At 49.0% G+C, this 13,608-nt stretch overlaps 1 protein-coding gene and 1 long non-coding RNA gene across 3 annotated transcripts in view; one reads left to right on the forward strand and one right to left on the reverse strand.

Moving 5' to 3' along the window:
- Positions 1-424: 424 nt before the first annotated feature.
- On the forward strand, positions 425-11,182 carry LOC128777349 (uncharacterized). The gene is made up of 3 exons (XR_008422648.1): positions 425-560; positions 9,891-10,084; positions 10,169-11,182. It is a non-coding gene; the product is annotated as an uncharacterized LOC128777349 (long non-coding RNA).
- Positions 11,183-11,568: 386 nt separating this feature from the next.
- Positions 11,569-13,608, reverse strand: part of ITGA9 (integrin subunit alpha 9) — a 357,217-nt gene continuing 355,177 nt past the window's right edge. For both annotated transcript variants that reach the window (XM_053903994.1, XM_053903996.1), the window contains one exon: positions 11,569-11,847. In XM_053903994.1, the coding sequence (XP_053759969.1) occupies positions 11,710-11,847 (138 nt within the window). In that variant the 3' untranslated portion in view covers positions 11,569-11,709. The remainder of the gene's footprint in view (positions 11,848-13,608) is intronic.

Here is a 13,608-nt window from a genome sequence, read left to right on the forward strand (position 1 = left end):
AGGAGGGCGGATCCGGGGGCGGAGCGGCAGCGCTCGCGCGCGCTCTCCACCAATCAGGAGGATTCGGGAGGGCCTGCGGAGCGTGACGTGATCGGCAAGGCCGAGGGGGCGACCTGCGGCCTACAGAGCCTCGCCTGGCCGCGCGGGGTTGCGCGCGCACCCCGGGCCTCGTAGGCACGTTCAACCCCGTCGTGACTTAAAAGACGTGACGCTGGTAGGTCCTTTCTCGCTCCCCCGTACCTCCCGGAGCTGGTGACAGCCAGGTGGCGTGCGCACCGAGGGAACCAGCGAGCCTCTCCAAAGTTTTCAAGTACACTCCCGGAAGCCCTCTGGCGGGGGGCAACCGGCCCACCTCACCAGTTTCTGCGCCAGATGGAGCGCAGTGAAGGTCTCGGTGTGGGAGACGTCCCCGGGACAGGGCAGGGGGGAAGGCACTGCAGGAGAGCTGCTATAAGAGGCAGTCGGGGCCGCCTGTGGTTGTGCTGTGCCCCCAAATCCAAGACCTCCAGTGACATCCTGGCTGTCTGTGCGTGTGGATGGGTCCTGTGCCGGTTGCCTTGGTACGTGTTGATGCTTGTGTACCTGTTCGTCTAAGAGCACCTTTGGGACCCAGTGGATTGCCGGGGGTAGCTGAGATATGAAGGTTGAAGTGAAGTGCCCTGTCGGTTAGGAACGGAAGCCCTGGGGTATATACAGCCCAGGCTCCAGGACATGCCCTGCCTAACCCTCCCGGGTACGGACCAGACTGGGGCCCCATGGCACCCAGGACTAACCGTGTTCCTACTCGTGATGCTCTTTACATTTGTCACGAGGGTAGGGCTGGCCCAGGGCCTGGTGAATTCAAATGTTCTCTGAATTCAGTTTCTAAAAAACTGCAGAATTCTCAGGGGTCAGAGGGGTCTTGCAGCCAGATACTGTTCTACAGTTCTTAGTGTGTGACCACAGAGATCTGTATCCTGCTGCCTGGTTGAGGCCGCATCCCTTTAGCCAGGGCAAGGTGATGGGAGCATTTGGACTCACTGATCCACACCCCCCCCCCCCGGACCCTCCAGTTTCCTTCACTGTCCTCAGCTTACTTATGAGATCACCTCCAAAAAAAGGAAAAAAAAACCAAAAAGCTACCTCACCGAAGCTTTTGTCTCAAGCTCAATCAAGAAAACAGCTTGCTATCTTTTTCAAGTTCTTCTTACCCTCCATGTTATGTTCATTTAAAGTTTCAGGGCTTTTTTAATTTTGTAAATATTCACAGAAATCAAAGAGAAAAATCACCCACAGCCCTATCAGCATCCTTAAATCTATTTTTTCTCTACTTCTCCCTGTCCTTGCCAATATGTTGACATAATTTTATGTAGCTATAAAAATATCATGTTTAAAGTTATAAGGTGAGCATTTTTCCATGCGGTGCATAATCATTTATAACTACCATAATAAATGATTGCATAATGCCTCACTGAATGAGTCTTAGATAAGACAGTATCTTGGTTTGATAGATGAAGGAAAGATTCAAGAATTGCTATTGGTTCAACTGATTGGTCATGAGAAGAAAATACATTTATCTCAGTCCTTAACAGCGTATCCAGAAGGATCAAATAATTAAATATAAAAAATTCATAGGGGCGTCTGGGTGGCTCAGGCAGTTGAGTGTCTGGTCTTGATTTTGGCTCAGGTCATGATCTCAGGGTCCTGAGATGGAGCCCCACGTTGGGCTCCATGCTGAGTGTGGAGCCTGCTTAAGATTCTCTCTCTCTTTCTCTCCCTCTGTCTCCCTCCCCTGCTCGCACACACACGCTCTCTTTCTAAAATACAAAAATAAATAAAATTTTAAAAAATTAATTCATAAATAAATAAAACAAATATAGGTGAATGCTTTTTGATGTCAGATGGGAAAAGCTAAGAGTGACACAAATTACAACGAAATACAGAAATTACAGAGGATAAGATTAATAAACGTGGCTACGTTTGTTCTTTCAACAAAGGTTTATTGAATGCCCACTATGTGTTAGGTTCTGTTCTAGGCAGGCTCTCAGAGTTGTCTGAAATGAGCGTTAGGGAAATGGGCTGTCATATTCCCACATGTCCAGTTAAAGCTATGGGCTGTCCCTGGGATTCAGGGGGCTTAAAGCCCCCAGACACCTTGGGCTCTTGAGGAATGGAATCAAAACAGACGTAGTGACCTGAGGACAGGTACCAGCCATTGGAGGCCAAAGCACAACAAGTCCAAGAGAGAGATGCCCAGAAACAGTAAAAGGGATCTCAGGGGTCTGAACAGAGCACTGAAATGTTATCTGAGTCTCAATCCCCAAACTATTATAATGCAGTGTCCTTGTACCATATGCCCGATTTAATGTTTTTCTTTAAATTAACTTAATTTTTATCTAAATAGAAAATTAGTGGATAAGATTTAAAAAAAAAAAAAAAAGGCAAATGGAAGACGTAGGAAGAACCATGACTCAAAAGGGAGTGCTGCACAGAGTGCGGGGGCAGAGATTAGGGTACCAAGAGCAGTGGGACATGGCCCTAGAACTGGCAAGCCTGGCCCCATGAGGCCAAGGACAGGAGCAAGTAGGAAGATAGAGGGTGAGGTCAGCCTGGCCTACAGACTCTGGTAGAGTTCTGGGGTGGAGCTCCAGTGTGGGGGAGGACAGTTGCACCAGAAGCTGGGGGATGGGGGCAAGAATGCTGGTGGGGGGAGAAAGAGGCTGCCCTTGACAAAGGAACACTGAGTATGAAATGGGTGACTGGGAGGAGGCAGGGGAGGATGAGTGTCCCAGCTAGAGGGAACAGTAGCTCGATTTCAGGCTGAGCGGCCAGGGAGAGCATACCTGGGGGAAAGTTCACAGTGGTTGGGGTTGAAGGCTCTGGTGATGTGTAGGGCTCATGTCAAGCAGAGCCTTGTAACTCAGGAAAGGTATCGGGGTTTTCTTTACTCTGAGGGCTGTGGGAATGACATATTCAGATATGTCTTTAGAAGGTTCCTACTGGGGCACCTGGGTGGCTCAGTCGGTTAAGCGTCTGACTTCAGCTCAGGTCATAATCTCGCAGTTCATGAGTTCGAGCCCCGCATCCAGCTCTGTGCTGACAGATCAGAGCCTGGAGCCTGCTTCCAATTTTGTGTCTCGCTCTCTCTCTGCCCCTCCCCCACTTGTACTCTGTCTCTCTCTCTCAAAAAGAAATAAAACATTTAAAAAATTAAAAAAAAAAAATCCTACTAACAGATTGGGTCAGAGGCAGTGCAAGAGGCAGGAAAAACCCGCAGAAGATGTCGAGTTAATCAAGAGAGGAGATGATGGGATGCTCTCTGGACTTGCCATTCCCAGCCTGGCTGGCCCTACTCTTTGTCTTTGAATCTCTGCTGTCTAGGCTCTGTGCTTTGTCAGCTTTCTGTCTTCTCTGTGGGCATCTCAATCTTGAGTTTTGTGTCTGTTACTTAGTTTCTATCTCAGTGTCAGCTTTTTTGGACTTTCTTGGATTCCAGCTGCACGTGCAGCTGGCTCAGGGCAGCAAGTCTCCTGCTGGGAAAGGAGTAGAAGAAGTGGGATCTGGGCAGAGATTCCTGGTGGTCATTTAAGTGGATACAAATCTGAGTCTGCTCACAAGTCTCTCTGCCTAGATGTGGTTCCTTGGGACCTAGGACCTTGGGACCTAGATGTGGGTGGCAGTTCTCTCCTACAGTGGACCAGCCCAGAGTCTGATCAGCTCCAAAAAAGGCGTATTCTAGCTATGCAGGACAGGCTGCACTCACAGAGGTCGTTTATTTATTCTTCAGGTATGTTTTTGGATGCCTTCAGTGTGCCAGGCTTGGACCAAATGCAGTAGACATAGTGCCCTCAAGAGACTCATGGCCTGATGGAAGACGCAGAGGAAACTCGGGATGGCACAGAGTAGAACTGATTTATTCTCCTGGTAGTCCAGGAGTCCCCACAGAGGATATGATGCTGGCAAAAGCATCTTTGAGCCCACAGTGTCCCAGTTAAGAGGACTTTTCCAACCACGGCGCCCACAGAGAAAGCTCCATCTGAGGAAGAGTGGGGACGTCGTGACGGAGGAAGAGATTGGGGTTTTGAGAGCCAGGTTGAGTCTGGACTTCAACCTGTGGGTAATCTGGCGCTATTGATACTTCTTGAGCAAGGAACAGGTAGCATTTAAGAAACTTGTTCAGATCTGTGAGCTGAAGTGGAAAACAATTCAAACCAGGCTAAGCAACAACGGGGACTATATTGGCTTGTGTAACCAAACAAGGGTTACGTGCCTGGGCTGCGGTGGTCTGGGAACAGCACCTCTGACTCAAGGATGTGGAGGCCCCAGGGGGAACTTATGAACTTCCTATGAGCTGGAAGATCCAGGTATAGTTAGGGAAGCCAGAGGGCTTCTTTATGCCCAAGACGCCCTGTCTTGTCTTTCCCATGCAGGTTGCCCAGGACATCATTCCTGAGGGCTCCCCAAAAGCTCATCTTTTTGTCCTTAACATCCATGCTGCTCCCACAACATCCTGATCCTTCCTTTCCGAGACTCCTGCTCCCTCATCACACATAGATTCCTCCAACCAAATGCCGATGTCCACTGACACCTGGCATCCTGGCCAGCTTTGCCCTCTGCTGTCATCCCCAGGGATGCTTTCCATCTGTCCCCGTGTGTGGGACCTGTGCAAAGCCTCCTTGCCACCTATAGACACTTGACTGCCAAGAATAAGGCCCCCAGATGAGCCAGTGGTCCAGCAGGTGCAGCCTGCCCCCTGGTGGCCCCCATGTTGTGAGGTCCTTTTCATGTGCCAGTTGGCTATGGAAGTTGGATTCACTGCCTGCCTGTTCCCTGATGAATAATGTAGGGCCCAAGGGCAGGCTGCTCCAGAATGTGCCACGTTGGCATATTGATTATTTAATTAATTTATTTATTTTAGAGAGAGCAAGAGAGTGTGTGAGATGGTGAGAGGGGCAGAGGGAGACAGAATCTTAAGCAGTCTCCTCAGGTACCCAAGGCTTGATCCCATGACCCTGGGATCGTGACCTGAGCTGAAATCAAGAGTTGGACACTCCACTTACTGAGCCCCCCAGGTGCCCCTGGCATAGTTGTTATTTTAAATAAAAGTTACCTGAAAGCCAGCCTGTGCAAGAAGGACACTCAGACCCTCTGTCCCCCTGAAATCAGGAAAGAAATCTGTGTGAAAGGTACCCTACCTGTACCAGGAGGTAAAGAGACATCCTTATCACCAGAGATGGGAATTTTAGAGATCAGAACAAGCTTTGCTACTTTTACTAAGTTACTACTCCAACCCAAAGTTTTTTCTTTGTCTTGTCAATTCCTCACAAATTTATTATCTCTTTGTCTAAAAAAGTATAAAGACCCTGCTTTGGTCATTTCTTTGGGTCTCCATTTCATTATTGGGCCTTCATCTACACATAAGAAAACCTTGGGGTTTTTTTTTCCACCCGTTAATCTGTCTCATGTCAATTTAATTTTTCATGCAGCTGGAAGAACTTTGGGCCAAGGGAAATCTCTCCCTTCTCTTCAGTACCATAGCCAGAGTGGACTCGCTCCTGTCCCCTGCCTCACCGAGCTGTCGTGGGCTGCACTCCTGTTCAGTTTCCCCCAGGGTATTAACAGAAAAGAGCTCAGGAACGTGAGGGCCCATGTGCTTGTCTAGGGCATGGAGGGCAGGGGAAACGAGCATTGGGCCCCACTTGGCAGCCAGTCTTGGTTAGAAGATGAAGTGGCATTGGTGATGCTGGCCACAGGCGATAAAGAACAGGCCAGTGAGCTGGGGTCCTGAACACTGAGAAGAGGACCCTAGGCAAAAAGTAGGTGGTTAGGAAGTGTTTGGGGAATTTGAAAACAAGACACGTCCTGGCCTGAGACAGACTCTCGGGCCTGTGAGGCTGAGTTGGTGCATCTTCAGGGCACCCAGAAATCCGAGAAGCCTTCGCGGAGGAGGACATCCTAGCCACTTTCCTTCTACTTCCCAATTCCCAGACCTGCCCTGCCCAGAGAACTGGGGTAGGATAAGGGGAAACGGCCCTGTGCTCACATCCTCCCTGGGACTCCTGGGGGGAGGGAGGGCATGGTCCTACCCTGAAACTCGGTTACCAAGGAATAGCTATTAGAACAGGGTGGGTAAGGCAGCCCTGTGTCCCCTCAGCCCACTGGTGGGAGTGGCTTTGGTTCCTGAAGGGCCAGAGAGTCCCAGAGTCCCAGGTTGATTTGGTGACTCTGGAGCCAATGAGCTCCTTGAAGTGGGACCCCACACTTTTAGCACCCCATGGATTGCCCCTTCAATGCTTCTCCTATGTCCCGAGGTACCAGGCATCACCTGCCCAGGCAAGTAGAGCCTGCTCTAGCCTAGCTGATGGCATCTGGCTTCTCTTACCCAGGCTACCCAGGCCCCGGGCTTTGGCCCAGCCACAGGTCCCCCCTTTATTCCCTGACTTGTGTTTGCAGTGGCTGAGTTGGAGCTGAAGTAGACAAACCCAGACATGCCCAAAGTCTGTGGCATGAGATGTTTCACAGGCAGGTCTGGTCACAGACACACATTTGGCACACACAGGTACAAACTCATTTGTACACAGGCTCATATACTTGCTGGGACAGAGGGCACACACATGACAAGGTTGTCTCTGCCCAGGCTGGTTTCTTCCACCTTGGCATGCCTGTTTCTCTCTCTCTCTCTCTCTCTCTCTCTCTCTCTCTCCCTTGCCTCTGGTTCTCAAAGTCCAGCCCTGCCAAGCCTTACCTTACCGTGCCTCTCCAGTTCCCCTTGAACTGTTTAGTTCCCCTCCTACCTTCCTGGTCGTTTTGGCCCGTCCCTCCCGTACATGATCACAAGTAAAAGCAAGGAAACGTCTGCTAGCAATTTCTATTTTTCACACAAACTTCCCCAGAGGCCCGGGTGGAGAGAGGGCTGGGCTTTCTGCTTTGGAACTGGGGGAGAGAATACAGCGTGAAAAAAGGATGTCAGTATATTAGCCTGTCCTCTGACACAAACAGCCCCACCCCGAGCCACACACATCTTCGTCCCCCCGGCACACTCTCAGGTGCACCTGCTCCCCTTTGTCCTTCTACGCAGCCGTCCCACATGCACCGCTGAAGCCCATTCCCAGATGGGGCTCTTAACCCCAATGAACCAGCGGTCCTGCTCTGCTGCCGAGGTGGCCGTGGGAGGCACTCCCTGTGCTCCACACCTGAGTGCTAGGCTGGGGACCCTGTCTCCACTGAAGGAGGCCGCAGGCCAGGTTCCTCTCTCTCTGGGCCTTGCTTTTCAGGTAGATGATGGCCTGTTGGCCCAGAAAGAATGAGTGCAGACCAGAAGGGGACGCCTATCCTGGTCTGAGCTTGGAGATGGGACTGAGGAAGTAAAATGTCCAGACATTTTGGAACCACTACAATGATGTTTTAAATGTTCAAAGCAGGGGCGCCTGGGCGGCTCAGTCGGTTGAGCCTCCGACTTCAGCTCAGGTCACGATCTCACGGACCGTGAGTTCGAGCCCCGCGTCGGGCTCTGGGCTGATGGCTCAGAGCCTGGAGCCTGCTTCCAGTTCTGTGTCTCCCTCTCTCTCTGCCCCTCCCCCGTTCATACTCTGTCTCCCTCTGTCTCAAAAATAAATAAACATAAAAAAAAAAACTAGTTAAAAAATAAATGTTCAAAGCAAATTTTTGAGAAATGAAAATACGAGTCACATAGATTTGGCCAGACCTAGAGAGTCCACTGAGTTCCTTAACATTGTCTCTGTCTCTAAGTCCCTGGCGGCTCTTGGTGGGAGAGAAGGTGGGTGGGTGTCACCCATCCTGACTGTTTACCTTATGCCAAGCTCTGACTGGGTACCATGTGTCCCCGAGGGGGAGAGGCTCCTTTGGCTGCAAAGAATGGAGACACTCGTAGGGAAGGACAGGGGTGAGGGTCCCAGAGCAGGGGTCTCTGCCCCATCTAAAGCCTCATGGGAACCTAGCTTAGACTCTGGAGAAACCTACTGCCCGACGGCCCTCGGGGCTGACTGGGCCCCGCTGCTGACCTCAGGAAACTGGGTCATTCAGGATCAGAAGCACTCCAGACCAGCCCTCTTGTCATTTGTCTTGAGTGTGACTCAGCCAAATCTTCCATCCCTGCTTCTCTTTGGGTCTAATCACCTGTCTTCCTGTTAGCAACTTACTAATGCTCTCAAGTCCCATTTTCAATTCTGGGGAGAGAGAGAGAGAGAGAGAGCAAGAGAGAGAGATAGGCTGTTTAGTTCAGCTCATTACCATTGTTCAAGTTAGGTTATGTAAAATTTTACTACCAAGCTTAGTGACTTAAAAAAAATTTATATTGCGTATGGTCTGCAAATTGGGCAGGGCTTGACAGAGATAGCTCACCTCTGCCTTACATGGTGCCATCTGGACAGCTTGAAGGCTGAGGCTGGGGCCGTCAGAAGGCTCACTTTCTCACCTCACAGTTGACGCTGGCTGAGACTTTTAGGCTACTGGAAAATCTAATGGTTGTATTACTCATGCCTTTCACTTGCTGTACTCTGACGTTTTGACATCTTGGGATCTTGCTGACTCTGGATGGACTGCGCCTCCCAGGGCTAGCTCATTCCTAGAGATGGCGAGTAGCTCGCCTGCGCGCAGATCTTTCCTATGCAAACCAACCAATCCAGAGCTCATCTCCCCGCCCCAACCACTCCCTTATGAAGCTTTTACACTCCAGGCCAGTTTTCCCTTTCCCTAATCACCTCAGGGCCAAGTGCATCCCAGAGCCCACGGACACTATTCAAACTAGCCAATCCTTAACCGGCCGACGCTGTCTCACTCGTACCTTTCCATGGAAACCACAATAAAGTCTCTTGTCACAGCTTTCCATTCTCTTAGTCTGCTTCCTGACCAACCCTGGCTCTTCTTTTTGAGCCCCCACCCCATGGCCTGGTATACCCCCTTCTCTTGGGAACTATGAGTGTAACGAATTGTCTTTTCAATGGCAGTCACCCTCTGATCCGTTGGCCTCACCATATGTGAATGATAACAAAACCCATATTTTAAACCAATGGTCTCTCAGGTGGTGTGGGCTTCCTCACATCCTGGTAGCCGACCTGCCAGAGCGAGTGCCCTCTGAGAGAGCCCAGTTGGGCAGTCCTATCACATTTCATGACCTCGTCTCAGAAGATACCCGGTACGGCTTCTGTTGCTTTCTGCTCACCAAGGAAGCCGCAAAGTCCCGTCTCGGTTCAGGGGGAGGAGAAATAGACCCCACCTCTTGGCGGGCATGGCGAGGTGACAGACGGACACGTGAACAGAAATGTGGCGGCAAGTGTTGGCAAGTACAGTCTGCCAAATCATCCTCTCTGGGCAGAAGTCTTCGCGCCAGGCCACCTCTTAGGTCACCGGCCAGTCACTGGTTAGCCTGCTCATAGGTCAGATGTCTAGTCCCATTTCAGTATTGTCCTACCTGAGCAAGAGGAGCCCTCGCCCTGGGCCTGGCACTGTGGAGTGCACTATCCATGCCCTCGCCCCAGGCTTCCCCTTCTTCAGGGGAGGAGGAATTAGACCACAGGGCATGTGACTACCTATAATCTGTGTACCCACCAGCCCTGTTTTAGAACATACTCAGAGCACCCACAACCCTGGAATTTCCTACCCAAACAGCTCTCAACCCACCGCTAAGATCAGTAGGCATGTCTTCCCTGGATCTGTTTCTTGAGGGCTGACCTCACCATTGGTGAGGAATGACCAAAGGGTGGCTGTTTGCAAAAGGGGGGGGGTAAGAGTACAGCTGGAATGGACAGATAGAGGAGAGTCCCCATGCACGGCCATGGTGCCTCACATGTCAGGGGGAGGAGGAAGGCAGGCTGTGGACCAGGGGCTTGGGGATGCCCCCATGCAGAACGTCAAGGAATCTGATCACTTAAAAACTTAACTTGGTCTTCCAGCCTTGTGTTCCTTTGCAGTTCCCTGGAATGGATTGGACGGAGCGAAGCATGCGGAATCTGGGCCTCCATTTGTTCTCTTTCCCCACAAATGTCAGAATTGGGTCTTCCCTTGTCCAGCTGGCTCTTGGGGAGTGGTGGCATTTCCTGGGGTGTAGAAGATTGCCTGGAGGAGAGCCCAAGGTGGCTGTAGGTGTGTCAAGCACAAGGGACTCTGTCTTCACCAATGCTCATAACCTCTCTGTGAGATGTAGAAATTAATAATGGCTTGTTACTGGCAGGACATGGGATCAGAGAGGCCAAGAGGCTCGCCCAGTCACACAGCCAGAGAGGAGTTGAGATGGCAATGGTTTCCCTCACGTCTGGGCCTCCTTCGGTCCAAGAAGCAGCTGCTTGAGATTACAGGGCAAGGAATTGCCAGAAGAGTTTGCAGATCTGGATCCCGTGCCTAAAATAGTATGGCTCAGAAGGCGAGTGCACTTGATTTATTTGAGGAAGAAATGGCATCGACAGAAATCTAGGAAAGGGTTCAGGGATAAACATAATAGTTAATAAAGCCTCCTCAACCTGAGTGGAGACACATTCATCTGGGACAAGTAGCACGTGATCAGGGACTGAAATGGGCCCTTTTTCCTACATTCTGATTAACGAGGCCTGAGACCCAGAATCTGCTAGATGGGTGTTCGCTAGGTAATGGAGACATGTTCTCAGCTCACAACTGCAGACTGCCTATCTGTGGAATATTCCAAGAGAGATATGAGGAGATGGAGGTAAGCGGCAAGAGAGTATGACACAGCCCTAAAGTTATGTCCTATCTATTGTGTCTCTCCTTTGCATATGCTATTCCCTCTGCCAAGAATGTTGTTCCTGCTCTGCTCCTTGAGTAACACTTCCCTGCCTCCCAAGGCCCAGATATCAGGGGACCTCCTTTTCTGAGTTTAGTATTCCTGGTATGTGCTCCCTTGGCCTTTGGACTGATTAATCTGGAAACAGCAATTGCAGGGTGAGAAGGGAGAGGTGGCACGAATGTCCCCTGAATCGGTCTGCAAACTGATTTAACACATCCTGGCTCTAGCAGATTCGGCTGCACCCTCAGATGAGACCATCCCGTATGCTGCATGGGGCCCCTGCTTCTCACCTGGTTTCTCCTTCCTACCCAGAAAAGCTTGATATGCCAAGACCATTTCCCTTTCCAGCACTGAAACACATTTTTCTTCTTTCCTAACTTCATTCAACTTTAAAGTCTCTTTTTGCCTTTTGGTTATATATATTTTCTTTTTTTAGTGTTTGTTTTATTTTTGAAAGACAAAGTGTGAGCGGGGGTCGGGGAGGGGCAGAGAGAGAGAGGGAGACACAGAATCCAAAGCAGGCTCCAGGCTCCGAGCTCTGAGCTCCAAGCTGTCAGCACAGAGCCCGACAGGGGGCTCGAATTCACGAACCGTGAGATCGTGACCTGAGCTGAAGTCGGACGCTTAACCGACTGACCCACCCAGGCGCCCCTACAAACATATTTTCTTCAACGGTGAGGTCCTGATAGATCATGAGGCACCACTCTAACGGCTAAGACCAGAAACCAGGAAGTAAGGTTGCTTGCACCTCTCCAAAGGCAGTGCAGGCCTTCCACAGGGCAAAGCTGTCTGAACCTCAACCGCTTTTCCTCGTTCCTGAGAACAGAGGCTGATTCAGATTTACAATGCTTTATTACTTATTATTATATAAGAGCCATCTCTGCAGCCTTCTTGTTGGTGCTAAGTCGGTTTAAAAGTTCCAGATGCAGGAAAAGCCTTCTCCAGCCCTAGCACTGGCTGTTGTCAGCAGGACCTCACTCAAAATCATGTAAATATCCAAGCCAGAGAATGCACACTGGCAGCGCAGGCGTCCATGCTGGAGGCAAACCTGGTTGGTTGTTGTTTTCACTGTTGTTTGGTTTTGCTTGTACAGGGAAGACTCTCACAATGGACTAAAAAGAATAATAATTATAGGCTTAAAGAAACATTGCAAAAATAAAGAATTCCTGTTATATACCCTTCAACTAGATTCCCCAAATGTTTGCTTTTTATCCCCCCATATTATTATCATTTGAACCACGTGAGAATTAGTTGCAGACTTACCCCTAAACACTTCAGTGACTATTTCCTAAAAAAACAAGCACAGTCTCTTACATAACCATGTACAATTCCCAAAGCAGAAAATCAACATTGACACAGTATTATTATCTGATCTGTAGGCCTTCCTCACCTTTTACCAGTTGACCTGTTCCGCCATTTAGAGCAAAAGAGAAAATTTAGTTTTTCTGGTCCAGGAGCCACTCTAGGATCATGTTGTCATGTTTCTATTATTTCCTTTAATCTGGAACAGTTCCCTGGTCTTTCTTTGTCTTTCATGATTTTGTCAGTTTTGTAGAGTACAGGCCAGTTATTTTGTGGAAAATCCCTTACTAGGGGTTTGCCTGTTGTTTCCTGATGATCAGATGTGGGCTATGCATTTTTGGCAGGAATACTCCAGAAGTATTGTTTCCTTACCGGTGTGTCATGTGAAGGGGCCCACCATGTTGCTTTGTGGCATTGGTATCATTCACTTCGATCTCTTGGTTAGGACAGCATCCCTAGGGGTTTGTCCACTGCAAATTTTGTCCCTTTGTATTTCCCCCTTTCTAAATAAAAAGCATTTTGTGGGGAGGTACTTTGAGATCATGTAAATATCCGTATTCCCGCCAAATATTTACCCTCTGTTTCTATCATCTGTTGATTCTTGCCTGAATCAGTTACTGCCATCCGATTTTCCTGGTTTGGGAAAAGTGGGAATTGGTTTAAGTTAGCTTTTGTGTGTGTTTGACATCTTCCCATTATTCTTTGGGCCCTTCTTTAATTTCTTTTCTGTCTTTTTTTTTTTTTAAAGATCTTATTTTTCAGAGACAGAGAAATATTTTAAAGTCTTATTTTTCAGAGACAGAGAAAGACAGAGCACGAGTGGGGGAGGGGCAGAGAGAGAGGGAGGCACAGAACCCAAAGCAGGCTCCAGGCTCCGAGCTGTCAGCACAGAGCCCGATGTGGGGCTCGAACCAACGAACCGTGAGATCATGACCTGAGCTGAAGTCGAACGCTTAACCCACTGAGCCACCCAGGCACCCCTCATTTATACCTTTCTTTTTCACTTAATGTAGAGGCAAATAACTCCATTTCAGTTTACAGAGATCTTCCTCGTATCTTTCTTTTTTTAGCTGCACTGCATAGGAGTATCTTAAGGATACATTCCTGAATAACTGTGTAAAAGGGTAAACACACATATAGTTTTGTTAGGAATTGCCAATTTCCTCCCAGGAAGTTTGTCTCAATTTGCATTTCCACCAGCAATGTATGAAAGTGCCTCTTTCCCCACAGCCACAACAATAGAATGTGTTGTCATATTTCAAATTTTTGCCAGTCTGCTGGGAGAGAAATGGTATCGCAGCATAGTTTAAATTTGTATTTCTCTTATAATGTGAGCTGAACATATTTTCATATGTTTAAGGCCCATTTAAATATCTCTATATATTTTAGTGAACTGTCTATTCATGTCTTTTGCCCATTTTTTTCCCTATATATTTTGTTAAATCTCACCTCCTCCATGTTTTAGAGTTCTTTCTATATTAAGGATATTGGCCCTTATCTGCAACATAGATTGCAAATATTTTCTCCCGTTTTATCATTTGACTTTGCTTACGGTGTTTTTTTGCCAAGAG

Source organism: Panthera pardus, unplaced genomic scaffold, assembly GCF_024362965.1.
Source record: "Panthera pardus isolate Hobbes unplaced genomic scaffold, ASM2436296v1 HiC_scaffold_16, whole genome shotgun sequence".
NCBI lineage: Eukaryota > Metazoa > Chordata > Mammalia > Carnivora > Felidae > Panthera > Panthera pardus.